We start from the raw sequence: 27777 nt of genomic DNA, 5'->3' as shown, positions 1-27777 counted from the left end.
AAAAGAACTTTTCCCACATGTGACTAAGTGTATCCCAAAAATATTCCTTTGAGATATACCAGGTGTGTTAGACAGAACAGTGGCCCCCAGAGATGTCCACATGCTCACTTCTGGAACCCATGAAGATATCACAGAACATGAGGAGCGTAGGCTGCAGACAGAACTGAGGTGGCCAATCAGACGCCCTTGAAATAGGGAGTGTGGCCAGATTATCAATCGGGTGGGCCCAATATAATCACAGGGATCATAAAAGGAGGCAGAACCTAAGGGAGACTGGAAGATGCCACACGCCAGCTTTGAGAACACAGGATGCCGCCATCAGCCCGGGAAGGTGGGCGCCTCCAGGAGCTGGACGAGGCCAGGGAATAGTCTCCCTACAGCCTTCAGGAGGAGCTAGCCCCATGACACCCTGGTTCCAGCCCAGGGAGACCCACTTGGACTTCTGACCCACAGACAGCGAGATGACTGCTCTGCGTAGTCTTAAGTCACCATGTCTGCAGTACTTTGTGAGAGCAGCACAGGAACCAGGGACACCAGCTAGTCTAATGCAGCCAATACTCTCCAGAGAACACGCTTTCACTCTTGGCTTCAGTGTCCCTAACGTCATGCACGAGTCTCCCTTCCATGCCACCCACATTGCAATGACTCCTACGGGCGGTACAGTGACTGTCAGGCCAGTGCACACGTCTACGAGCACTGGCTTCCCTTGGGACACCACTTGACGCTGACACACGGGAACTGAACAGACTCGTCGCATCTGGGGAGGAAAGGAACTGGGAGACTGCTGGGACTCTGCCTGGGTGGGTGCAAGTGGAAGAACACGGTGCCTCCACTGTCTTGTGCCCCATCCCGGGTCCCCAGGAGGAGCCAGCATGTGGCAATGGTTGGGAAAGCAAACCATATCGACCGTGCATCTGAGTGTTTGTCTTGAAAATTTATTGACGTGGATTCCCACAGGGGCTGCTGCCAGAGAATCGCTCGAGTGTGTCTCTGCGGAGAGAGCGTGTGTGGCGCTGAGCAGCTTGCTGCTGCCCAGGTCCCAGAGCTTCTCCCAGGGGGACTGGAGGACACTCTGCGGCAGCTACAGGAACCTGATCCCAGCTCCAAACTGGACACCATCACATATCCTTAAAAAAAGGGCAGAAAATCAATACTGTGGTGGCTCTGCTCACCCCACCGCTCTCAACTTCACAAACCTGCACTTCTCAGAGGTGCTCACACCCTCCCTCCCGGCAGAGATGAATCCTTCTCACTTCCCTCCGTCCCTAACTGGGCACCATTCCCCCAGCCTGCCTGCCTCACTCATCACCAGTTTCCGGAGACCATGCTCAGCCACACACCAGTGACAACGCTGCTAGATCTCAGAGACGACAGTGCCACAATCACCTCCCGCATAAAATTTAGCAAACGTTTCAAAACTGTTTCCGTTCCTGTAAAGGTCTGAAATCCTAACTAGAGATGCCGGCATGAACTCAGGAACCTATGATTTGCACATATAACTCCCCAGCCTGCTAGTTGCCAAATTTCAGAAATGAAGACTAAATTCTGACACCACCACTCAAACACCACAAAGTTCCAATTTTGACAGCACACGCTGAGTGGGGGGGGAACTCGGCACTCGAGGGCCCCAGGCCGCCCGGCACAGGGGACGCTGCACATCGGCATCGGCTGCAGCCGCCCCATCTCAGACACAGCTGCTGCTCGCTCTGGTCCTTAAACAGTGCACACAGCAGGCTCCTTCCTCCCAGAAGAAACCACAATGAAATTCGTCTCTAAAACATATTTTCCAGATTTAACCTGGAGAGAGGCAAAGTTGAAAGGGTGAATCTGGGCATTTTTTGTAAAATTACGTGAGAAAGGGTCGGGCTCCCCACAGCACTGGCGCTGACTCCCTGGAGCACAGTGACACCCAGTGGCCTCAACAACAATGCAGCCACAGTGCCCGCAGCCTAGGGGGGTGCTGCTCCCCACCTTCCAGCCTCAAGGACAGGAAGCCCTAAGTCACAGGGCCGGGCTGGTGGCCACGCCCCGGGTCCACTGCTCTCTCCGGCCAGCCAGGGCCGTGCGGCAGGCAGTTCCCGGAGGTTGACCCTCAGGACAATGACAACGACAAGACTACAGCTAAACTCACATGCACTCCTGGTTTTCTTTGCAATAAAAACATTTATAACGTACTTCCTTGCAGAGTTGGGACTAACATTAAACACAGTTAATACACACCAATCACTTGTCATGGAAACAGCCCGTGTATTTTCTGAGACAGGGAGTTAGTGCTGACTCAGTTTGGACAAGAAGCTCTAGCAAGGTCAGCAAGGAGGTCGGCAAGAAGAGAGACGGCCTTTACCCCCCCACAGCCGAGGGCCGAGGCGCGCAGTCCGGCGTGGCCACGGGCAGCAAGGCGCTCTCGCGCTCGCTCTGGGAAGCGTGGAGGCGGCGGCGGGCTTCCCGTGGTCACACTGGGGGCAGAGGAGGGGCGAAGCCCCAGCCCCGCTGGGCGGCCCTGCCGATGACCTGAGGCTACACTGCGAGCCTTGGGCTCCTCCTCTGCTGCACAGAGCAGCTGAGACTCACACACACAACGAATACAGTGCTCCGTCGGGCGTCGCACACAGGCAAGCATCCGATAAACACCAGAGGCTGCCTTCCTCCCTGAAACTGTCTGCTCAGAGAGACACGGCGTCACCAGACCCTCCGACCACCGAGCGTGGCAGGGCCACAGCCTCAGCCTCCCTGGGGGCCAGTCAGCAATGCAGGGTCCAGGCCACCCCAGACCAAGGTGTCACTATCTGCCTGTGCCAACATCCCAGGGGGCTCAGAGGCACAATGCGGTTTGAGAAGTGGGGACTCTGAAGGCTGTGTCACCCACGTCTGACATCACTGGCCTGCACCTCTGCTGCTCCCTGAGAAAACTCAATCAGCACCTGGCTGTCAGGCCCAGGAGACCATGGGTACACCTGTGCTGAGAACAGGCTTTCAGAGAGCAACATGCAAAGCCAGCTTCATTTACCCAGGATTGCAAAGGTTGGGGGATTCTTTGCCAAAAAGTTATCCAAGACACAAACTCTGCTCTAGAAAAGCGTCCATTTTCGTATTTCGCTCTCTGAAATCAGGACATGGCACAGCCAGCAGATGGTGCCACAGGGACCATGCGCAGGGGGAGGGGGACGTCTCCTACAGGAGCTGTTTCCTTGGTGAAACGCTGGCCGGGGGCCTGCACCAGAAGTAACACCAACGTGGAAAACAACTGTTACTGACAGCCCCCCCCCCAGCTCTGAGTGCTTCTTGTGCGCTAACTCACTCAGTCCCCCACCTGCCAGGCCAGCCACTATCGCTCGCACACGTTCTCTGGGTTAAGTCACTCACTCTGGGTCAGAGTGGCTGAGCTGGCCTCCAGGACACACGCTCCGCTGTGCTACTGGACCCTCACAGCCTGCGTGCTGCGTGGAGCACAGGCCAGGCGTGGAGGTGAGTTAAGACCAGAACGGCTGCTGTCTGAAGGCCCTGAGGGAAGGGCCCTAACAGCATGGGAGCCACAGCAGCGACACAGCCTCACCAGCCTTCCCAGGAGAGTGAAGGAGGCAGAGTCTGCTGAACGGATGACCACGGTAACATAAGAAATGGAATTAATTTCTGTAACTGCCAATGGCCCCTCTACTATATTCATTCAGGTAATACCTAGCAAACTCAGTAAGCTGACTGGTGGAGAAAGGCCAAGGCGGCAGGGTCCTCCACTGCCAAGAGAGGACTGGAGAGGGCGTTCTCGGCCGGAGCAAAGCTCTGCCCCTCCAGCCTCTGCGTCCCTGGCCTGCAAAGATCCCCACTGCCAACACCATGCCGTGTCCAGCAAGCAGGATCGATAAGGCCTGTCAACTCCTGCAGCCAGACCCGGAGGAGCTCCTGCTACTTGGCAACAAGAGCAAAGTGTGAGCTGGGGGAACACGGACACATCAAATATTTTCCTCCAAACTAGACAGAGAAAACCCCACTGGATGGAAATACTTGCATGTTCAATCTTTTGCTATCTCTTCAATTTCTCCTAAAATTTTGAATCTCAAAGGCCACCAATGAGATGATTCATGTGTCTGAGACGAAGTAAAATTATGAGAAAGTGTGATGTGACTGCGGCAAACTCCCAGTACCTACCTGTCGCCCAACTGCACACCCATGGGGACACAGTAGTTAAGCTCCAGCCGCGCGATGTTGCCCAGTCTGAGGACAATCCCCGCGCCATAGGACCAGCGGATGCATTCGGCCAGCTTGCGAATGTGAGCCTTGGGGCCCTCCCCTGGAAAGAGAAAGGTGGTGTGACCTACGGTGTGGTCCTGTCCTTTCAGCACTGCCCTTGGGGCTGGCTCTCACTGGCTCCATGCCCTCTGGCAACATTCCAAACCAGGCTGAGATATTCGAGAGAAAGGAGTGAAGTAGGATTAGGACCAAGACCGAGTGGGTGTGGGAACATACTTCTCACAGCCCCAGAAGTCGAGCCTCCTCAATTCTCTGGGCCCAGCACATTCGTCCCTTTGCCCAGAATGGCGCACCCCCTCCTGACCACCTGGGGACACCGTACTCCAAACGTCAGCGTGAGGTACTGTGTTCTGGGCAGGGTTCCAGACACCTCTGCACATCCCCCTGGCTGAATACGTCCGCTGTGGGTCTCCTGAGCCCTGAGCTCCTTGAGAACAAGACCCGATCATGGCCTTCATGACCGGCAGAGAAGGTGCTCAAGGCACGTCTGCTGAGCAAATGGATAGGTCTGTCTTTGCAAGACTGCATTCAATGACGATTTTCATGTGTGTTCCTTTCATTCAACCAACAGCTTTACTCTGGGCAGTATCAGGTGTTGTGGGCATTTTTTAAGTAGACTACGTGATCTAAAAAGGCAGATGCCTACAGGTGCTGTGCTTTTGAACCTAGTCAACTGCCCCACAGCGATTCGGAACAGCCCCGGTCTTACCGTAGTTGAGGTTGCAGAGGTTGCCCGCGTTGAGGAAGAAGTGCGTTCTGAAAAGCTCCCCGAAGCCGCCCTGGCCCGGCCGGAAGGGCAGCGGGGTGTACAGGTGCAGGCCGCCGGCCCAGTACGCCTCTCCGCCCAGGTAGTCTCCTAGTCGGGCAGGGGCGCAGAACAAAACAAGGTCACACAAATGTAAAGGTGCACTGGCGCTCACGATCCTCACGTGCAGGCGTGTGCTGTGTGCACGTCCCAGAGCGCTCAGGCTCGGCTGCTCCTCCAGAGCCCTAGGCTGCTGGTCTAGCCGCAGACGAGCTCACTTCCTCCCGGTTTACTTTACACTCTGCCTTAGCCGGAAAAGACGCTAATGCCACTTAGGAAAGAATGAAATCAGAAATGTATCATATCTGCGAAGCGCCTGAAATAAAGCAGGCGGCCTCGTGGAAATCATTTTCCCCTAAATACTGACACCATCGCCCCCACCCGGTGAATGAAAAGCGTCATTGTGCAGAAACTCCAAGGCCTCAGTAGAGAGCAACGCAGAACGTGGCTGCGCCTTCTGGGGGTGGCTGTCCGCGTGTTCACCTGCGGGCAGTGTCTCCCGCCCACCGTGTAAGGAAGCAGCACCCAGCTCAGCGCCACGGGGAGAAGAGGCTCGTTTTCAAGGTTCCTGACCACGGGGCTGCGACTGCCCACTGAGAGCACACACCTGCTTAATTCTGATAACGCCCTGGCCCGTCCCACTTCAACTGCAAGCAGCTGTAGCATCCAAGCAACAAAACCCCACAAACCCTACAATGTCTACACTTGGTTGCAAAACATTATTTGTAAACTTAGTACCTTTGCTACAAAATGACAAACCATGAAAAGGAAAGACTGGCCAGGCTAGCTCCAAGATGAAGCTCTTGGCATGAATTTATTTACTTAAAGGCGCCACAGTCTCCCAGGTCCCTTTTCACAATGAGGTATTAAGGAAACAGGCCGGACAAACTGCACGAGGCCGACCCTGTTTCTGTTTCCCAGCAACTGCCCATCTCGTTTTATCTAATCATAAAAGTAACAGACTCATTGTAGAAAATCTGATAAATGCAGGGAGGTAGAAAAATAAAAAAAATCTTTCATTTCTACCATTTGGAAATAACCAGCTAACACGCTGCTGTCTTTTATCCAGTGAATTATAGTGAATAATTAAAAATAAGAAAATAAAATGTGAGCCACATTATACACACACACACACACACACACACACGCATATAATACAGAGAGGGGCGTGGTGGCAGGGCTTTCAGTCCTGCCTTTTTCACACTTGAATATGATGTAAGCAGCCCTCCCTTCTCCCACCTTACTCCTGTGAGCGCGGTGCTGGCGCCTGGATGCTGACATGTGTGCACCCTGACGATCACCTGTTCCTCCCCTACTGTTACACTGCTGTCTAATTTCTCGACAGCGGACACTGACCTGCGATGAGTTTCCTGTACATACACATACATGTAAAAATGTACAGATATCCTGAGTGTACAGCTCAGTAGTTTCCACACACAAACACCGTGAAATGAGCACCCAGGTCGAGAAACAGGCACGTGCGGCCTCGAGGGCCAAGCTCCCATCACCACCCACTGCGATGCCGAGCGCAAGCGCTGCTCTGTCGTCGCTGCGAGGAGCAGGGTGGCCCGACTCCCACCTCACACACATGGAGTCACACACTGTGCACCCTCAGGGTCAGGCTCGTCCCTGCCGTCACACAGCCAGGGGCGGAGCTGTGCTTACCTTCACTGCTGTGTAATATTCCACACGTGCCGACAACACTCTTTACTGACTCATTCTATCGCTGACGGGCATTTGGGTGCCCAGTTGTCAGGTGGGGGCCATTATTAGAAGTCCCTGCACATATGTATTTTAGACTCTTGATATGTATAGGGTGTCCCCCCAAAATGTATACACACACTTTCAATAATTATAAAGGCAGTGTTTATCAAAATACATTTCATTTTCAAAACTGCTGTTAAAGTGTAGGCACATTTTTTGGGACACCCTGTACTGTCAAATTGCTTTCATGAAAAGTTATGACAATTCACATTCTTGCCCAAAGAATCTTTCCAAAGGGCGATTTGATAGCTAGTTAAGTGGAATCTCGTTGCGCATAATTTTCAGGCAAGTGCAAGATTCCTACATGGTCACAGAACCGCTATATAATACTTGCTTATAATTAAAATAAAACTCATAAATGATGTTGCTTTTCTAAAAAAATGACTCACTGATAAAGCACTCTAAAAACAAGTGGGGGAAAATCTATATTTTGTATAAAAATTTATGCATGGGGCAATCATTATTTATAAAAATATAAAATTGAAGCAACAAAGATATTAAAGGACAGAAAAATCAGGGTAGAATATTTTAAAATGGAATAAAAGCACCCACTAAAGTGATGATTTTGAGGCTTTTGACATGTGGAGAGACATCGGACACAGTGTCAAGTGCTGGAGAGGCTCCAGGGGCCAGGAACTGTCCCTGACACGACTCTTAGCAACACAGGCCTCCAAACATTCAGGGCCCTTCACCTGGCGACTCCACATCCACAACACCATGCAATAAAGTCATAGACCAGCACAGAGACGCGGTTCAATTATTCACCGACAGACTTTTTTCCCCCTGTGATTGTGAAACAGTGTAAGTGTCTAAAACTTGGAACTTGGTTAAAAAAGATGCTGGTACAACAATCAGACAAAATACTCAACCGTTACACTAATACTGTAATAACTGTGGATGGTGCCAGGTGGGTGCTGGAAATATCAGGGGGTCACTTCAGGAATTATATGACTGTCTAACCACTACGCTGTACAACCGAAACTAATACAAAGTAATACTGAAATGATACAGTTTTTATCTCTGACTCGCTGCTGGTGGGAATGCAAAGCGGGGCAGTCACTGTGGAAGACGGTCAGTGTGCCAGACTCTGTGACTCAGCAAGTGTGCTCCTTGGTGTTTATCCAAATGCACTGAAACCTTACGTCCAAACAAAAACCTACACTTGGAAATTTTATCAGCTTTACTCCTAATCGCCAAAAAACTGGATGTCCTGACACTGGCCAAGATGTCCTTCAGCAGGTGAATGGATAGACAAACTGGTATGCCGGAAAATTACTTATTGTATTATTATACGAGGTATTATTTGGTGATAAATGCACCTGAGCAATCACGCTATAAGGGACTGGAAGGACCATTAAATGCATGTCGCTTAGTCGAAGAGGCCAGTCCGCAAAGGCCACGCCCTGTACGGTTCCAACCATGTGACTTTCTGGAAAAGGCAACACTACAGAGACAGAGAGAGGTCAGCAGCTGCCAGGGCTGGGGGAGGGGGGGGGAGGGAGGGGGGCACGCGGACTTCTGCGTGCAGAAACTTGTTTTGGACACTGCAATGGGAGCCGCGGCCAGTGCAGCCCTGGACGTAGTTAGTAGCAATGTGTCAGCACCTGCTGAGCAATTGTGAGGAGTGAGCAACAGAGGACGCTACGGGAGGCCACACGCGACGCTGCATTTCCTACTCAGTTTTCCTATAAACCTAAAAATGCTCTCAAAAATAACGTCCACTAATTTTTTAAATTATAGTATGAGATAGCCATTTAAAATGATGAAGGACTTATTCCTATAAAAATCACCTTCACGTGTTGTTACTGGTGGAGAAACTGGTTACATAACAGCGTGAACACAAACAAACATACGACAAGCTCACACGTGTCATCACCAGGAAATGGGCTCACAGGTCGCTGTCCTGTATTTTTCGCCTGGATATATTTTTTCTACAATTTCCTTAACAAGGATCTTTCCAGGCCTGCTGTGTGGCAGATGCTGTGCTAAGTGCTAACTCCGAGTGGTGGCATTATTGTGGTGATTTAAACAAACACGTCCTCTCAAAGGGGAACACAGACCTTCGCTCTGCGGCCCGACACTGTGCATGCTGAAGCCTCGCACACTTGTGGGTCCCCCGAGGTAAAACCTACAACAGAATGCAGAGGTCAGAGGACAGGCAGCGAGGAAGTCCTGCGACATGAGGACAGTGCAGGAAGCACGCACATGACCTCCCGCTGGGTGCCGGGGTCAGGGAGAGAAACATTTCAGCTGCGGGAAGACGCACAGCGGCGGGGAACTGCCTAAAAATCTAACCTCATTCATTTTCACGCTTGCATACCTTCTGCACAATGGTGGCAGTGCTGGAATTTAATAATGTCCCTGCTGGCAGTTTTAGAATTTTTACTATGATCAACAATGCTACAGTGGACATCCCTGCCCATAAATCTCTGGACACTTCTAAATGTGCTTCAGTAAATTATATTCATGGAGGCGACTGTTAGGTCCCAGAGTTTAAAAATTTTTTAAATTTATACTTCCAAACAGCCGTTCATTTAGCTGAACCAGGTTAGGCTCCAACCCCATTTCAGCCCATGCAGGCCAGAGGAGCATCTTGCCCTGCAGAGCAAGCATCCGTCCTTCCAAGCAGCAAGGACACTGCACACCCTGCTGGCGGAGCAGCCTGCTGTCAGGGCCCAAAGCGCAGGCTCCCTCAAGCCTCTTCCTCACGAGCCTGACAATGTTCCCGTGCTTCTGAGACGAGCTCCACATTTAGGAATCTCTTCCCAGAAACAAAATGAACAACTGTTCACATAATCACGTTCTTCAGTGCCATTTATGTGCAAATAAAAAAGCATTAAAATGCTGCTTATGAAAAATTCCTTGTGACTTGGGGAATGCTTCACTCTACGGTTTCTTAAAAACCTTTTAAACAGCAGGGAGAACACAAATCTGTACACAAAATACAATATATCAACAATTTAACACAGATGTACATATAAACTAACATGTGTAAACACATGTCCATAAAAAACAGAAAGGAAGTTGTCCCAAATGTCAACTCCGCTCACCATTGAGCATGACTGTTTACTTCCATAAATGTTTCTCTACTTTTATACTTCTGCAATGTGTATAAACTGTATTCTTTCGTACTCAAAAGAGAATACGAATTCTTTAATATAATAAAGTTAACTCCCTCCCCCGAAGAGGTAAAAAAATTAAGTATGAGGTATGCTGGGCATTTTGAAATTCACTTAAATATAAAAACTGAAATTTGAAATATCTGCATTTCTATATAAACTCCTCTAAAATACCTCACAAGAAACCAACCAAAAAGAGCCAAAGGAAAACACCTGCAATGATCCACCATCCATTCACTGTGACTCACCTGTCAGCAATACTCGAGGGTTTGTCACCAATGGGGACCAGCATTCCTCCCCAGAGAGACGTTGAGAAAACCTATTGAAATATAAACAAACCACCATTTTCTCACTGCCATGAGCATGAGCAGACGGAAGCACATACACGGAGATCTGGTCCCTGGCCGCCTGCTGGGTGCCTGTGGCTGCAGAGCCTGGGGGGCGCACAGACCATAGGACATCAGGCTTGTGCAGCTGAAGAACCGGCTCTAGGTGTTTTGTGGATACTTTAAAAACCTGCGAATCCAAATTTCAGACAAAGACACGCCAAACACAAGCAAGAAACAAGCCCAAATCCAAGCAGGGCCCGGCTTCCACTCCGACACAGAGGGAGAGCCCTGCCTGACTGGGAAGGAGACTGGCCGACGAGGGACTGCATCAGCCCCGGCCGTTCTGGCCTGGCCTCAGAATGATGGAGTATTACGGGCACTCGGTGCCCAGGGGAAAGAAGGCACAGCTAATGCTCCTACAATTAAGAAATGCAGAGACACCCAGCTCCCAGCCCAGCCCTCAGAGACAGCGCCCCCTCTCAGAGGCCAGGGGCATGACCCAACCTTAGAACTGGAATCCAACCTTCACACCCATGTAGTGCACAAAGCCCACCACCAACGCCGTAACCCCCACGAGCTCTCTGAGCTCGTCTCACCCAGTGTCTTCACGGCCCTGGACCCCCATTTCCTGAGCACACTTTGTTTTCTGCTCGTCTTGTGTCCTCTCTCTGACTTGCAAATTCCTGTCCTCTGAAGCTGCGCACTTTTAGAAGTTTCGTGGGAGGGATGAGACAGGAATACTGGGAGGGGGGTGGGCAGAGAGGCCACGCTGAGCAGTCTGTTCTGATAAACTTGGCTACTTCAATAGCATCTAGGACACAGCTACTCTGAGCCTGGTTGTGGCAGATGCCACAGAGAAGCCAGGGCCAGAGCCCCGAGTACTCGTGGAGCGCGCCCCTTACCCGCCTCATGATGCTTTGGATGGAACAGAAGGGGACAGGAGCAGGTCACCTGGTGGGGCCCATGGGCCCATGTGTCCAGTGAGATGGCCCTGCAGGTCGGAGGAGTCAGAGCTCCTGGCTCTCCTGTCCTCCCTGCCCAACCTTCCCCATGGGCCCAAGAGCAGGCCTAACAGGCGATAACTAGAAAGCGTCACACGCCCGGAGTAGTCCCAGCCTCCCCACGTCCCGCTGACCTTGGTGACCATCACTCCTCTAGCACCAACTCCTAATTCTTCTACACCAGCAGGGCAGGTGAACCTACCCTTCCTCCTGGTCCTCACTCCCCCCTCCTGGTCCTCACTCCCCCCTCCAGGTCCTCACCCAGCTGAAATTCGTGGCCCATCTCTAACTCACCTGCCTGCACTTCCCTCACCTGTGTCTCTCACCTGGCAACCCCCCAGGCCTGGTTGATGCCCCCTCTCAGCTCCCTCAGCATGGCTGCTTGTGGCAGGGGACACGGGACACATGCCATATGCTGATGGCATCTTTTAAATCTGACTCTAACCTCTGACAGGCACTGGAGACTGCCTGGCTGTGCCCCCGTTTCCCGACCTGCTCACCCCACTCGTCCTGATGGTGATTCCAGCTTGGTCCTGTCCTCCGCCCACCAACACCTCCTCCGCGGCCACTAAGCACACAGAACACAAGGAGACCCCGAGTGCTCCACTTCACCCACCCACATCCGTCTGTGCCCACCGCCACCTGCTGGCCCGCTCTGTGGAGCAGCTCGCCGCGCTCGGAATCCCGCCACTTCGCCTCACCCGAGTAAATCGGGAGAAACTCAGTCCAGGTGGATGAAAGATGAAAAAGAAACACGCCTGGAAGTTCCCAGAGCCCTGTACACCCCGCCAACCAAGGCAAAGGCTCTGCCTTTCTCTGGATGGGATGTGAGGGAGGGGGTGGCATTCCTCCAGCCACCGTTCCTGACCCAGGTGACAAGTGAGGAGGGCATGCTCCTACGGTTCTGTGACAGGGTGTGAGTGGTGGTCATAGACCCCTTTTTAAGAGAACAGTCGCACTGTCCCAGAGAACCTTCAGTCTGGGGCATCTGAAAAGCAAGCCTTTGGTGCTCCGGACGCAGGACCCAAGCGCCAAACACAAGGGTAAACATGCAGGTGACAAAATTCTGGCCAGACACTCACCGAGTCAAACATAAGCTGCTTATTCAATTGAAGCTCAAAGTCCTCTTTTATGAAGCTCACGTCCCCTCCGGTGTAGCCGGCCAGCTCCTGGGGGGAGAAGCCATGGGTCAAGAGGCGCCGACCTACCACACAGGCTACTAAACCACTTCACCGCCACGGCCATTTACTTCTGCTGCTCTGCATCTTTAGAGAAGCGACAGACCACTTCTCTCTCCCAGAGGCTGTGTCCAGCCTGTTCCAGGTCGTACCGGGGGCCTGACGGACACAGGATCATCACACACACCCAGCAACTAGGGAGTGTTAGTCCCACGTGAGAACCAGGTGCTGGCAACGTGACCATCTTATCACAGAGGCAGCAGCAGATGTGGCTTGTTTGGCCGAATCGGTGTCTGAGAAAACGTCAGCCAGTCTTTCTCTTTCGAGACCTGGCACACTTCACACAGCAGCTGACTCCCAGCTGCTCCCGACCCTGAGATCGGCACAGAGCTGCAGCGCTCACGCAGCCCGGCCCCCTCTGTCCCAGCATCACGGCCTGGCCACTGCAGGCCAAGGGTTAGGAGCCCCACCGTGAGCTCTTTCGTGGGAAACCGTGCACAGCAAAGCATAACCGTCCCCTGGCCCATTAAGTGGCACAGGAGAGGCCAGGGGTTGCGCTCACTCTGGGTGAAGGCGGAAGGCTGGACCCTGAGAGTGGACGGATGCCCTGGCAGGCGGTCCTGGAACACCTTTCACAATTAAAGGAAACGGTAGATATTGAAAACGAGGCTCTACCCCCAGGGTCCTGATGGCAGGAGGCACAAGGAAAGATACTACCTGGTTCACTTTCAGCAAGGCCCCTCTCCTGGGCAAGATGGAGGAGTTCCGAGAGTCGATGACCATGGCGTGCTGCAAGAAATGTACACCAGGTGTTTTCATTTCAAACAGGTCTAAAAGTAATAGCACTTGCTGAGCACTTCACAGCTGCAAGCACACGGAACGTCACTTATCTTTACGAACACCCGAGGGAGGGAGGGTTGTCATCCCCGAGTTACACACGAGGGAACTGGGACACAAAACAACTCTCGCTCCTCAGGGGCAGGTTAGGACCCTGTCACTGGGTCCATTCTCTAAGGAGCTCAACACCCTGACCAAGGTCACCTCAGCAACTTTCAACTAAAACCCAGTCGGCTCTTACACACCTTTTCCCATTACCACCACCGTTATTTAAAAAAAAATATAACACTAGGTGGTGTCCATAAATTCACAGTGACCAAGACACACCGTCTTTGCCGCCCAATCTGAGACCCTTGTCAATCCGCCGTGTTGGCAAAAGCTATTTCCCAGCGCACAACACACTGCAGCCGAGCATCCAAACGTCATTCGCACAGACGCCCATACCGAGAGGGATGACTTCAGGGAGTGGCCACTCTCTTGTCGGACGGCAAAGGACGCGGTCCTGGCGAGGCAGCCCAGCTCTCGCCACACGCCTTCCCACTTGACCGTGTGGCTGGTCTTCCATATGGGGAACTGCAAGCACACGGAGCGTCACCTTTTGTGAGGATGACGGACGGCGCCCGAACCAGGCCTCAGAAGGAGCCATCCTTTAATTGTTAACTAGTGAAATACGGAACATCCTTGTTTTTAATGGTGAGCAGGAGGGAGGGAGAGGCGAGGACAGGTGAGGGGAAAACTGATCAAAGGAAGCGCTGCTGGCCGGGGACGCACCGCGCCGGGGAGGGGACGGCCGCGGGTCTGAAAGGGGGAAGCGGCTGCGTAACTGACAGGTGTCCTTTCCATCCCGGAGACAATCTGGCTCTGACCTACCCGGTCTTCCCAGCCCCGTCTGAGCCAGGCTGCGACCCAGGTGCCCCCATCAGCCCCGAGGTTACACTGGCGTCAAGAGCTCCCTTCCTGCAGCCAGAGGCCTGAGTCATGTGAGCTCTGAGTCCAGGCAGGTGGGACTGCCAGTCTCCAATCTCTAGCTCAGGTGCTCTTTGGTGGCCTCAGAAGGACAATGACGACAAAACTCTTACAAGGAAGCCAGGTACTCCACACCCACCCCAGCGTGAGCCCCACACTGAGCATCATCTGGAGCCCTTGGGCCTTCAAGAGAACTTCAGGCCCAGAGCCCCATGTGCTTTCCAGGTGAGAACTTGGGGAACCACCTTAACACACTTCCTATCAAACCCCCACAAGGCCCCACACCAGGCGCTGGGGGAGCAGACGACAGGAGGGCAGCCTGTCCACCTGCCTTTTCTACACTCAGGGCCAGAGACTTGGATCTTTCCCAGACGCCTGCAGAAGGGGCAGAGTGGACAGAGCTCCCTCCTTCTCAGGCAGCTCTTCACAGAGAAACACAGACTCAGAGCAGACACATCTCATGTCTGGATTCACAGTCAGGGGGACGAGGCAGAGCCTGATGGCACTGTTTTATGGGCACAGTGAGCCCCTGGTTCATGCTGGCACCGAGGACAGTAAGTAGGACATGGCCCTTCCCTCCAGGGGCTCGTCTCTCAGCCTCACTCTCTCTTCCCTCCACCACGGACCTACCTGGGGCCTTTCTACTCTCCTAAGAACCTGCTCTTTAAGAAAGGCTTAGTCCAGCTGGGGAGGCTCAGTGTAAGCGCTGAACTATGACCCAGGAGGTCACGGTTCAATTCCCAATCAGGGCACACGCCCAGGTCCCAGTAGGGGATGTGCAAGAAGCAGCTGATCAATGACTCTCGTCACTGACGTTTCTTTCTCTCTCCCCCCTTCCTCTCTCTAAAATCAAAAAAATATATATGTAAAAAAAGAAAGGCTTAGACAATGGAAGAAAAAAGGGGACATCTGTAATACTTTCAACAATAAAGGTAAATTTAAAAAAAAAGGGGAAATAGGAGAAGAGAAACCTGCCACACTGCTGGCAGCCACTGGAGACCCGTGGGAGGATGGCGGTTGGGGGGCCGCATCCACTGCCCCATCTGTACCCCTAGCACAGGGCAGAAAGGTGTCTGAGAGCCACTCCCTTCACCCCAGGACAGGCGGCCACATGCAGAACTGCAAACGCTCACATCCACCCTGAGCTGGGTCCACCTGGGCTACCCGAGAGCTTCCCTGACCTGGGTCTGCAGGGTGGGGGCATGAGTGACTGATGTGTCTCCAGGGCCCCCAGGTGCCACTCAAGCCCAGGGGTTCTCAGACTAGAATAGTGGGGGTGGGGACTAAAACCGTGTCCTGGGCCCGTTCCCCAAGATGCTGGTTCAGCAGGACAAGCAGCCCAGGGGTTTGCAAGTCCGACCAGCTCACGGGCGGGGCCAATGCTGTTGGTCTGAGGACCACACTGGGGAAACTGCTTTGATTAACTAAGCCTGGAACAGGGGAGGGATAGGAACATGTGTAGAAAGGTGGGAAAAGAGCAGGGTTCAGCGTCAAGCCAAAAAGTGGCCGAATGAATGCAGTTCCACTTGCTGCATCTGGTCAGACCCTGCTGGGAGGAAGCCTGAGTGCAAACCACCAATTAAGCTGTAACCCAAGTGACTCTGCTGGCCGCCAGAGGTTACCAACCTCAGCACAGGAGGGAAGACAAACAGGTGGCATCACAGGAAGTCAGGAGCACAGGAGGAATCTGACCAAGTCGGAGGAGCCACCACCGCGGACATTAGCCACTCTGCCCCCCCCCACACTGCAGTCGGGCCACTGAACAGGCACCCGGCCAGGAGGGCGAAGTACAGAGAGTGTCCATGCCTGCCCACCCACCGCCTCCCCTGGCATCAGACCACTGCCTGGTCCCTGCTCTCCCGCCCCCTGCCCCCCGGCCGTCTCTGGGAATTGAGTAAGCAGGCGCTTTGTTCTCACTGGGTGCAGAGGGGGAGACGGGAAAGCTACTCACGCTGTACTCGGCTGACACTCCTCTGTCTGTCTCGCGAAGTGAGCTCCAAGGGAACTGTCCAGTAACTTTATATAAGTTTACAGAGAAACTAGGAGACAATGGAACAGAGCTTAAAAAGGTGAACAGTGACTACAACCGGTGCACACTTAAAGCAACCGACTTAAAAATACATATCTGGGGTTGGTCTTCTCGAGGAAAGCCCCAGCGTGTGGGGGTGCTGCAGGAGGGGCAGCTCACTCTGCACTGTCTCTGTCCACAAGTAAGCAGCTACTCTAACTCCAACTCTAAACCAGGGCACCGTACGCAAGGGCTTCCTACTTTCTCTCGAAGTGTCCGGGCTGTGGCTTGAAGAAGGACAGGCCATAGGAAGTCTCTTTTGTGCCGTAGGAAAACTGAAAGGTCACCTTTTCTGCACGGCCAAGCAGATTGGGGAGCTTGAGGCCAAGTACCTAGGAGGGAGGAGAGACAGTGGGGTTAAGCTGAAGGACTGATAACTTTAAGAAAGACGAGGCTACGGGACCCTCCTAAAAACAGGACAGAAACGTAGACTACAGACCTGGGGTCTGGCAGTGATCACCTGTAACCACTTTTACTTTGTAAAACCTGCACGTGCGTGCCCTACGCACTCTGCTAATTCGAGGGGCGGCCAAACCTGCTAACTCCACTCTGGGGCTCGGGGAAACCAACCCTGTGGGTTTGGAGTTTAGGGGAATCTGAACAAGAAACTTATTATGAACATTCTCCAAACCATTCCTAATTCACCACCGATGTTAATATTGTTTTCAGACCATCCAGACATACTGTGACCAAATCCAGGAAGACTAATGAGAAAGCAAGAACCATCTTACAGACGGAGATTTAGGTGTGTGGGAGGGTCTAGAAACTGCCATCAGGTTTAGAAGAGGAGTGTTTTTAAAAGCCCGTAACTGGCCTGGCCGGCGTGGCTCAGAGGTTGAGCATCAACCTAGGATCCAGGAGATCATAGTTTGATTAACGGTCAGGGCACATGCCCAGGTTGCGGGCTCGATCCCCAGCAGGGGGCGTGCAGGAGGCAGCTGATCAATGACACTCATCATTGATGTTTCTATCTCTCCCTCTCTCCCTCTCCCTTCCTCTCTCTCGAACCAATAAAGACATATTTTAAATAAAAAAATAAATAAGAGCCATAAGGGAGCGCACACGGGGAGGGGCCCGTACCATGCTGCCTTCGTTGTTCCCAACCGTGGTGTTGTAGCTGCCAGTCAGCCGCCGCAGCTCCGTCACTTCGAAGGTCACGTCTAACCCGTTTGGAAGAGCGTCATCACCTAGGGAAGTGAAAGACACTCAACAGTAAGATGACAGAACATGTGGTTTCACTTTAGGTCCCACAGCTAACGAGCAATCCGAAGGCTCGCTTTGCTTCACAACCTCCTCTGGAAGTCACAGCCTCCACTTAAGGTTCGGGAGCCCGAAGCAAAGCGCCTGCTCCCTTCCGCGGTGGCCGGTCTCGGAAGGCAGCCGTGGCTACAAGGCGGGAGCGACGGCAGCGCTATCTGTCAAGCAGACGCTGTCTGCTTCCGTTCCCCTACCAGGAAGGGCCCTGAAGCTATCTGGGGCCTCAACTCAACTGACATTTGTGTGACAAGAAGGGCTCCAGGAGCCCTGAGAGAGAGCAGGAGATGGACAAACGCAAGAGGTGACTGCTCCCGTCCCTCCTCCAGCCGGGGCCTGGTGCCAGGGGCGATCAGTGTCTGAATTCGGTGCACCTGCCTCATTACCCACCAAGGGCGCTGGGGTGCAGGGAACAGGGCTGAGCTCTGCGGGGACAGTGGGCCTGTCACAGAAAGGAAGAGGCTGGTCCTGACTGTGGCTGGAAAGGAGACATACCTGGGAACTGTCAACTTACCAACCCCCAGGCACTAGCTCCCAAACACTGACTCAGTTGTCTGGGTGCAGTGTTGGCACCATTCCTTTCTCTTTTTTTCTTTTTTCTTTTTTTTTATATCTTTATTGATTTCAGAGAGAGAGAGAGGGGGAGAGAGATAGAAACATCAATGATGAAAGAGTCACTGACCGGCTGCCTCCTGCAAGCCCCCTGCTGGGGATCGAGCCAGCAACCCAGGCATTTGCCCTGACGGGGAATTGAACCCCGATCTCCTGGATCCTAGGTTGATGCTCAACTGCTGAGCCACGCCTGGCTGGGCTCTTTCTTTTTTTAATTAATAGATATTGTTGTTTAAAGTGATTTTAGGTTCACTGAAAAATTGAATACAAAGCTCAGCTTCCATACACCCCTCCCTACCTCCGCACACAGGGTCACCATTATTAACGTCCTGCGTGAGCGTGGATCATTTACAACTGAGCCAACAGTGAGACGTTGCTATTAACCACAGTGCAGTTTGCATGAGGGTCCACGCTTGCTCGTGTATTTTTTGGGAGGCACCCAGCATTACAGAACCACACAGAGTGGTCTCACTGCCCTACACTATCCAGTTAAAAGTTCCCACTAAGTCCAGCGTGTGGCCAGGGTGAAAGCTGGCAGAGGTGGGCCAGCTGACCACGCACACATCACATTTACAACAGACGGGAACGCTGAAGCTAAAGGCCACCAACAAGACTTGCCACCATGAGCAGCACTCAGACTGGTGGCTGGGGCCACTTCCATCACTCACTTATTCATCTGGGGCACGTTACTCAACCACTCTTGGCCTGTTTCCTTAGCTGAAAATTATTTTTCCTAAAAGAATAGTGACCCTTGACCAGGTTTCTGTGAGGGTGCACGTGGGTTATGCACACAAATGCTTGTGCAGAGCTGAGCATGGACACGACAATCACTGAGAGGGCAGGGAGCAGGCCATCCCCCTGCATTTCTCTCCCCGTTAAGCCAGCGCGGCTCCGACTCCAGCTGCATGGCAGTCACCTGGAGGGCTCGTTATGCCAGACTGCTGGCCACACCCCCAAAGTTTCTACCTCGATCAAATATGCATTTCTGCCAAGCACCTCCCGCTCTGAGAGAGCAATGCTGCTGGCTGGGGACACACTGTGAGAACCACTGTCCTAGTCATAAGTGAATCCTCAACTCCTAGATGGGTAAGTGGCCACTCAGACTTTACTTCCCAGGCTCCCTGCACTAGGTGCTGGCTGGTGGGATCAGAGGGGAGTGCTGTGCACAGCACCGGGACAATGCCCAAGGGAAGGTGAGCCTTTCCACCCCCTTCCCTCCTTCCTGACGCTAGAATGAGAGATGAGAATGCTGGGATGGTGCTCAGCCATCACAGGGACCAGGGGACACTGGGGATGATGCAGAGACAAGACACCATGGGAAAACCACACCAGCCCCAGGGGAACCTCAAGAAGCAGAGCTGTGACACCAGCCCCAGACCATCTGCCACAGCAAACAAGCAAAGGAACAAAAACAAAAACTGAACTGATCCATAAAGCCCTCCTCTTTTCAAAGAACACTTTACACGGAGTCTGCAGGAGCCCTTCTGGACACCTGCCAGGCTGGCCGATTCCAAGTGATGCTTGGCTCCCTCCTCTGGGATCCTTCTCAGGTCCCTGGTACTGTCCAGGGGTTCAGAGAACATCTTCAAAGCTCGTCTATCCTCTCTCAGCCTGACACAAATCTAGTTCCTCCCAAGACTGCTAACTACCAGGCCTGTAGTGATAAACTTCCAGGGCTACCCACGCCTGGCCTCGCACTCAGCTTCTGTGATCCTGAAGGATGGGTGGGAGGGGACATCGTGGAGACATTACCCACAACATGTACCTTGACACGTATCGATCAAGACATCCACATGTCTGAATATTCCCAGACGAAGCAGTTTTTCACGGGCTTCGTGAGATTTCCGCATCACCTACGAGAGAAAAAGAGTACGGATTTCACTAAGGTACAGAGACATGAACGGTGGCCCTGTGTCCAGGCTGGCGGTTTAATGTCTGGTGCTTGCTGGTCATCTGAGAAGACAGTGCCCCTGAGACCAGACATGAGAGAAGGGACGAATCACTGGGGGCAACAGAAGTCCTATTCAGGGAGCAGAGAGCAGAGTATAATCCCTTCTCTAGAAACAAAAACCCGAATTAAAATGCACAGGACCCGGCGGGTTTCCCTGGGAGGAATCACCACCAGCTACGCAACGTTTCTGGTGGAAGAAACTTTCAGGTGTGCGCGCCTGCGTTTTTAAGTAGTTTGAGTTTTCTAACCACTGTTCTGCTTCCTCTCCTCTTCAACGTCAAGAGCCGTTGTCTCTGATGCCAGGAGCCCTCCTGCTGGAGGGACGGGGGAGCGGAAGGGTAAGGGCAGGAGGGGACTCAGGAAGCAGGGGAAGGACGCTATATAGCAGCAGAGTTTACACGGGGGCTGGAGTTGAAACCAGGAGTGTGGATGAGATCATCCAGGAGACTGGTCCTTGGGGAAACCAACACTTAAGGGTGGTCACAGGGAAGGAAGTTGACCGGGGCCTCAAATGAATGATAAAAAGTGGGACTCGGCCCAGGAGAGTGTGGGTTCATGGAAACCAAGGGAAAGGAAATGCTGAGGAAGGGGGATGTGAACATGTTCCCAAGACGACAGAGACAAGAGGCGTATTTGACGTGACAGTTATCATTTTTCAACATGCAAGAAGCTTATTAACACAAACCCAACAACCCAATGAAAACAAAGGCACCAACAGGTAATTCACAGAAGAGAAAGGAGTGGCCAACAGACATGGAAAAGGAGCTTAATCTCATTCATAATTTAAAAGTGCAAACTGAAACAATGAAGTCTTTTTCGCCTAACAGGTTGGCAGGAATTTGTCAAGTGTGGTAACACCCAAAGTTGAGAAAGAGGCTCTCTCAAAGACTGCTGGCCGGGTGCGGGCTGATCCCTGTGGAGGGCAAGCTGGCCCATGCGTCAACGCTAGAGCACATGCACTGACAGGAATCCCAGCTGCGGGCAAGTGTCCTGCAGACACACTGTCACCCACACACAAGGACACCTGCTACAGCCTTGTTTGTAAGGACAAAATGTTCCATTTGTTTCAATGCTCACCCAGAAAACTTTACAATAGCTGATGGGAAAGCACAGAGTGAGATACTGTGCAGCTGGCACATGCTGATGTGAAAAGATCATCATGGAAATTAATAATGTCAAACATGGGAGGTGCAGGAGAAACGTGGAGATGGGACGACTGTCCACAGGCGCGGCGTGTTCCGACCTGTGTGCACCGTTGCTGGAAGGGCGCGTGGGAAGCCCTCCGCCACTTCTTCTGAAGGTGGGCGGGCCAGGCGTGGAGGGAGGGAAGAAGCTGCATGCCGCTTCAACACCCGCCACACTATTACACTGCTTTAAAGTGCTTTTAAAATTGGACTTCTGTATTACTTTAATCTTTCAAAAAAACCTAATTTTTAAAGTGGGGATGGTCAAATGTTGCTGAAAGTTCAAATAAAATGGGGACTGAAAGGAGCCACTGGCCCTGCCACCAGGAAGCTGTGGGTGACCCTGCCCAGCGCGTAAATGTGGTTCCAAGGTCAGAAGGACCGAAGAAACCCAGAGGCCAGAAGATAGATGATGCAACCCAGGAAAGAGACTGCAGAGACACAGAACAAGGGCCCGAGGGGACAGCAGGAGGGTGACACCCGGGTGCCCCCGACTCCACAGGTCAGGAGGGCCCTGCAGGACAGAGTGCAGGGGAGCTAGGCAGGGTGCTGGGGAGCAGTCGGTACTCGGCACAGCAGCCCCTCCTCCAGTGCGGGGATGGCTGTAAGAACACAGGGTGGGCAGGTCTTGGGAAAGATGACAGAACCCCCTCAGGGACAAGGATGAATGCGAACATGTCGGTTTGTGGGAGGCGCCCGGGGAGCTGAGGGGGTTCAGGGTAGGAGCCAGGTCAGCGGTACAGAGGCTGGGGCAGGGCACGCAGCAGTGAGAGGACCTGAGAGCCACAGGGTCCTCGGGAGGGGATGGAAAAGATGCCAAGGAGAGAGAGAGTACTTGCCTCAATGAGGTTTTTAGCTTTGAAAACGTCTCCGATTTCATACATGATGATGTCATCCTTAGTCCTTCCGAGTCCGTCAAAGTGAACGTGCTGCACCACCACCTAATGTGACGAGAGGGCAGGCTGCTGAGTGACACGGGGCGAGGGGCCAGGCGTCACGGCGAAAGACAATGTCTGAAGTTAATGTCGAGGATTTTCTTTCAGGCCCAATGGTCCCCTTTTTTTACCCTCACCCGAGGATGTTTTCCCACTGCTTTTTCAGAGTGGAAGGGGGGGAGAGAGAAACACTGACATGAGAGGCACATGGACTGGCTGCATCCCCCAAGCACCCCAACTGGGGCCGGGATCGAGCCTACAACCGAGGTACCTGCCCTTGACCAGAATCGAGCTTGGGACCCTTCAGTCCATGGGCCGGTGCTCTAAGCACTGAGCCAAACCAGCCAGGGCAGTGAACCACATTTTTAGATCTCAGACTTCATTCCATTTACCTTTCACACCGTTTCACATAACTGGTGACCTGAGCTTACCCTTTGCTACATCTGCACTTCCTGTGAACAAGGTCGTCTGCATCTGGATGACCAGGGACCATGTCAGTCCTAAACCTAGAAGGTCCAGGAGTCCCCTCTATATCCCTCCCAATGTGCCCCTGAGCGCTGGCCCCTGGGTGACATTGACTGTGGCCGGATTTCACACCATGTGCATCTTGCTGGAGATCTTGTGTGGACAACACAGCACAGTAAGTGCTGACTCAGAGGGCCTCTCACCTCTGTCTCCTCCCTGGACAGTAAACCCTTCAGGGCTAGGAACTGCTTCTTGCTCACCTCTGTTTTCATAAAAGCCACTAAGCACAGTGACCATGCAAGTGTTTATTTAATTTGTTCAAGAAAAATGCACTGATCACCTGAGATGGGAGTTATTCTAAACACAGGATACAGCAGTGAACAAACATCGATTCCTGCCTCAAGGGAGCATGTATTTCAAGGGGGGAGGGGGGAGAAAAGACAATGTGTGGCATGGAGTGGATGGTGCCGGGTAACAGACAGGTAACGCCGAGATGACAGGACATACCGGGGAGACTCAACTTATAGGTGATGGGAACAGCACCAGGTGATGGGAACAGTTAAGAAGATCTTAACTTAAGGATTAATGAAATTAGTTGTATTTCATTTCCTCAGCTGTGTTTCATTTCAAAAGCAACAAAGTTTAGGAAAAGTTTCATTCAAGACCCAAGGCCTTTTTTTCTGGGAGCAAGGAACAGACTATAAGCTTTAAGCATAATTTGAGTTAGCCTTTGAAATACTTTTTTAACGACATAATTACAAAAGGTGTTTGTTTTAACTTCTCACATAAATAATCAAGGAAACACCATTTTTCTAAAACCAGAAACTTTTTCTAAGTGACCAGTCTTCCTAAAATGTAGCTGGCTACAAACTCTTCTTTGATGGAGTCAGGAAGACAGGTCAATTCCTTTCCCTTGCCCTGTGATTTACAGAAGGGAGTGCTCCCAGTAGCAACTGCATCAAGCCCTTCAACACAATACTCACATCTTTGTTTTCAAGAACTTCCTGTTTAGCTTCAGGTTCAACTTCAACAAACTCAGCTTCTTCTCCCAATCCCCCAAAATCAGGTCCACTGGCTGGAAGAGGCTCCAAACTCTGACAGGGAGGGAGGAACCACGGATAAGTGAACTTATAACTTACAAAAAACAGAATCTCAGAATTTTGTCTCTAGACGGTGCTCTAGAAAACTCGGTACCGTGCGGTTCCCTCAGGTAAGTGGAGGCAGGGGCAGTGTGGGGGGGGACAAGGGCATAAGCCACTGCTGATGTACACGTCTCATATTGGTAGTGAGATCCTGGGTATCCAGTGTATTTTCAATAAATAAAACAAAGATGAATTTTCAATGAACTAAAAGGGTGAGGCATGAACCTATGCTGACTGGGTCGTAAACTGAGGATTACGGCTAATCCTTGGGTTGTGCATACATGCATATAAATTCTTTGATTACTCTCTCCCCCTCCACCCACCCACCCTCCTCCATCCCGAACAAATTTTATTGTACACCATGTGCCAGGCACTGTGCAAAGCAGTGCTAACTGAAGGCATAGGACATAAAATAAATTTAATGAGTTACAACAGCATCTTTAACGTGATACAGACTAGAATCAAACAGAAAATACTAATATTGTCTCACGTAACTTTTGGTTCGCATATGCATGAAGGTACTAGACAGAAAACAGCTTTCTTACTATGAGTCTTGATCAATGAGTTCACAGAACACTGGCTAGTGGAACAGAAGGGTCAAAAAGTAAATTAAAACATTTGTCAACACATTAATCAAAGGAGAAGCGACTTTAGTACCAAAGGAGCTCAATAAAAGTGGAGACTTCTTTTCTGCACCCTCGCACCTACAACTGAGCCAGGCACATAGGGGCCCACTGGCAAACGTCCCTTGAATAATAAATGAAGGATGGCTTCCTTCCTTCCTTCAAGATGCTACAAGGGATGCACACAGCCAAGTACGAGGCAGTGCCTACTACTGCAACATCTAGAAACTAAGAATCTAAAACGACAAAAATGCAAAGGGGCCTAAAACAGGGCACCAGAGGGGAAACGTCAAGGAAGTGAGCAGCGCACCCAGGTGAGGGGAGATACAGAGAAGGTCTACGTAGGAACTGACCTGAGCTGAGTTCTAAGAGGTGGAAACAGTCTTTAAAAAAAAAAAAAATCCTAACCTGAGGATACTTTTTCCATTGCTTTTCAGACAGAGTGGAAGGGAGAAAGACACATGGATGGGTTGCCTCCCGCACACGCCCCAACAGGGAGTGGAGGGGGGGCAGGGGTCGAGCCTGCAACCAAGGTGCATGCCCTGGGCCAGAAGCAAACCCAGGACCCTTCAGTGGGCGGGTCCGGGCTCTGACCACTGGGCCAGACAGGCTGGGGTGCGGGGGGGGGGGGGGGACACTGGCAGCTCCTGACGACTGCGGGGCGGGCGACGGAAGGCGGAGGGAGCTGGATGCAACAGTGCAGCCCAGGATGCGCCCGAAGAGCAACAATGTTTCAGTTGAAGGGAAGGTCTGTGAGGTGCCGTCGGCCACAGCAGGCCGGGAGGTCCGCGCTGAATTCTCAACGGGAAACGCCTGGAGCCTTCGGAGCCGGGCAGCTGAAACCACCCGCGCAGCGGCGGAGCGCTGCGGTAAGGGCTGGGGAACATCCTGAGGCGCTATCAGTGTGACCTGGGACGAAATAGCCATTCCCCGGCCTGGGCCCTCGGTTTCGGCTGCGGCAAGGGGGCGCGTCCGGCGAGCGGTCAGCTCAGGCCGAGCCCCCGAGTGAGGCCTCCACAGGCACCGCGTCTTCTAATTGCGGTGACAGCCCGGGGAGCGGGCAGGGTTCCTGCCTCCGCTTTAAAGGGAAGGAGTGACCGTGGAATACTACGCAGCTGTAAAGAAGGACCTCGCACCCTTTGGGACAGTATGGACGGACCTGGAGAATATTATGCTATGTGAAATAACCCAGGCAGAGAAAGACAAACATCACATGATCTCGCTTATACGTGGAATCTAAAGAACTTAATAATCTGGTGAACAGAATAGATTCAATGACATGGAAGCATACATGAGGCTGACGAATGTCAGAGGGAGGGGGGAGGGCGGGGGAAGGGGGAGAGAGTAACCAAAGAATTTATGTGCATATATGCACAACTCAAGGACACGGACAACGGTGGGGAGAGGGACTGGGGAGGGCGTGGGACGGGTCATTGGGGAGAAAAAGGGACATCTGTAATATTTTAACAAAAATAAAATTTAAAAAAAAAAAGGAAGGAGTGAGGCGCTGAGAACAAGGACCCCTAGTGGGTCTGGGCTGGGAGGCTTCAAAGGGCGCGTGGTGCTCCGGCGGCTACCGACCCGGAGGCTGGAGAGTGACCCGTGAGGAGGCGGAGGAGCCAAGTCACCGAGAGAAAAAGGTGCTGCTCGGGCTCCGACGCCTCACGGGGACTACGCCTTCCGGGGCCGCCGCCTCGCCGAGTGACCTTGGGCAAGTCACGCCCCTCCTCTGGGAACGCGCGCCCCGCTCCCAGGCCCGCGGCGGCCCAGCGCGGTGGCGCTGCAGGCGGCGCGCCCGGCCCCGCTCCACTCGGAGGCCCCTAGCTAGGGGATCCCCGGGCGCAGCCGCGAGCGCGCCCCCCCGCGGCGCCGGCCCAGAGGTCACCCGGCCCGCTGGGCCTCTTACCCGGGCGTGCACCGTCCCCATGGCTCCCGCTCCGACCGCCGCCTCGCAGAACTGCCCGCGTCCGACCGAGGCCCGGTGAGGGCAGAGGGCGGGCCCGCCGGAGCCCGAGCTACGAGGCCGCGCACCACCCACGAGCCCTTGCTGACGGCGCGCTGGGGGCGGCCATGATGCCCCGCCTTGGGCCCGCCCCCTGGCTCGCGGTGCTTTCGCTCATTGGTCCTTTCAGAGCCCGTAACCCGGATGTTCACGTGCGCGCCCGGAAGCCCCTGCGAAGGCGCAAGCGCAAAGCGTCCATTGACGCCAGCGAAGCCGCTGGTGCCCTGAGCTCAGTTCTGCGGCGGCCCTACAGACAGCAGGTGTCTGGTGTCTCCTCTCCGAGGGACCGCGCCCTTTGCAGGGCGCGCTAGGACTGCACCCACGTCTCGTCCTCCACCCTCCGCCCCCGGCCCAGTGGGAGATGTGTCGTCCCCACGCTCAGGCGAAGTGCCCAGGCCCCGCCCCCGGCCGCAGCGGTGGTGGGATTGTCGCCCTGAGCCCCTCCTGCTGGCCGCACTGGCCGTTTCAAGTCGCTGAAACCCCCCAGGGCTCGGTCTTCTCATTGGCAAAATGAAGGTGATGGTCGTATCTACTTCACGGGGTGGGTTGCAGGGCCGATGCGTGAGAGATGGAGCGTAACCGCGCCGGGCCCTGTGCCGGGCGCTCCGCCAGCGGCGGACAAGCGACCGCCGTTCATTCGGCTGCAACCCGTAGATGTCAGAGGGTCATCCAGGCGGCCATTCACCTTGAAGAACGGGAGAGCCTTGCGGGTCCTAACAGTGGGCACCTCATCGGGTTGCTTTGAGGGCCCAACGAGTTAATAGCTGTGCCCAGCCCAGGGAGCGCCCCCACCGAGGACGGGCTGTCCCTGCGCTACCTGCGTGCCAGGCCTGGTGCTAAGTGCTTTTCATAAATGGCCTTCTTGAACCAGCCCAGTAAGGTGGGCTTGGACAGGAGATGAAACTGAGGCTCAGAGAGACGGACACCCCAAATCCAGGGGAGACCCAAGCACAGGAGACTCTGACACATTCTCACCTTCTTAGCCACCTCTGAGCAATGCCCACCCAAGCCAGGGCCTGGGGAGGGTACTGGGCTCACGGAGAGGATGGCTCAGAAGCTCCCCAGCCCCTAGTTCCCCTCTTCTGGCCATTTTAAAAGGAGGGGGTGGAGCATACAGAACAGGCTACAGCCTGTGAAGTTCAGTTCAGAATGTGGCCCAGAGGTTACCTGGCAGGGCTTTGAATGCCCTGGGCTCAGGGCCCACAGGCTTAGCTTCTGGGACCCAGGAAACCTGCCCCTGGCCACCAAAGGGAAGCTGTGGAGGTCTTGCTGACCCCCAGCTCAGACTGAAAAGGCA

General features: G+C 53.2%; 1 protein-coding gene across 1 annotated transcript; it reads right to left on the bottom strand.

Moving 5' to 3' along the window:
- Nucleotides 1-915: 915 nt before the first annotated feature.
- Nucleotides 916-26468, bottom strand: SAMM50 (SAMM50 sorting and assembly machinery component). The gene is made up of 15 exons (XM_087814965.1): nucleotides 26385-26468; nucleotides 23697-23807; nucleotides 22153-22254; nucleotides 19944-20031; nucleotides 17393-17499; nucleotides 16514-16644; nucleotides 16196-16283; nucleotides 13723-13851; nucleotides 13159-13230; nucleotides 12346-12432; nucleotides 10182-10252; nucleotides 8875-8942; nucleotides 4955-5101; nucleotides 4144-4285; nucleotides 916-1127 (listed from the first exon to the last, which is right to left on the bottom strand). The coding sequence occupies exons 1-15, from the start codon at nucleotides 26403-26405 to the stop codon at nucleotides 1082-1084; spliced, it is 1410 nt and encodes a 469-aa protein (XP_087671091.1). The 5' UTR covers nucleotides 26406-26468; the 3' UTR covers nucleotides 916-1081.
- Between the last annotated feature and the right edge of the window lie 1309 nt (nucleotides 26469-27777).

The sequence above is a fragment of the Miniopterus natalensis genome, chromosome 2, assembly GCF_054644295.1.
Source record: "Miniopterus natalensis isolate mMinNat1 chromosome 2, mMinNat1.hap1, whole genome shotgun sequence".
Taxonomy (NCBI): domain Eukaryota; kingdom Metazoa; phylum Chordata; class Mammalia; order Chiroptera; family Miniopteridae; genus Miniopterus; species Miniopterus natalensis.
Note: the sequence above shows the minus strand (reverse complement) of the source record. Positions and strands in the feature narration are given on the sequence as shown.

Excerpts from the sequence above, each read along its gene's own strand:
- SAMM50 (XM_087814965.1), bottom strand. The coding sequence starts at position 26,405 with ATGGGGACGGTGCACGCCCGG. Across the intron at positions 23,808-26,384 it reads TGGGGACGGTGCACGCCCGG|AGTTTGGAGCCTCTTCCAGC; the intron begins GTAAGAGGCCCA and ends CCTCCCTGTCAG. Across the intron at positions 13,231-13,722 it reads CCCTGAAGTCATCCCTCTCG|CACGCCATGGTCATCGACTC; the intron begins GTATGGGCGTCT and ends CATTTCTTGCAG.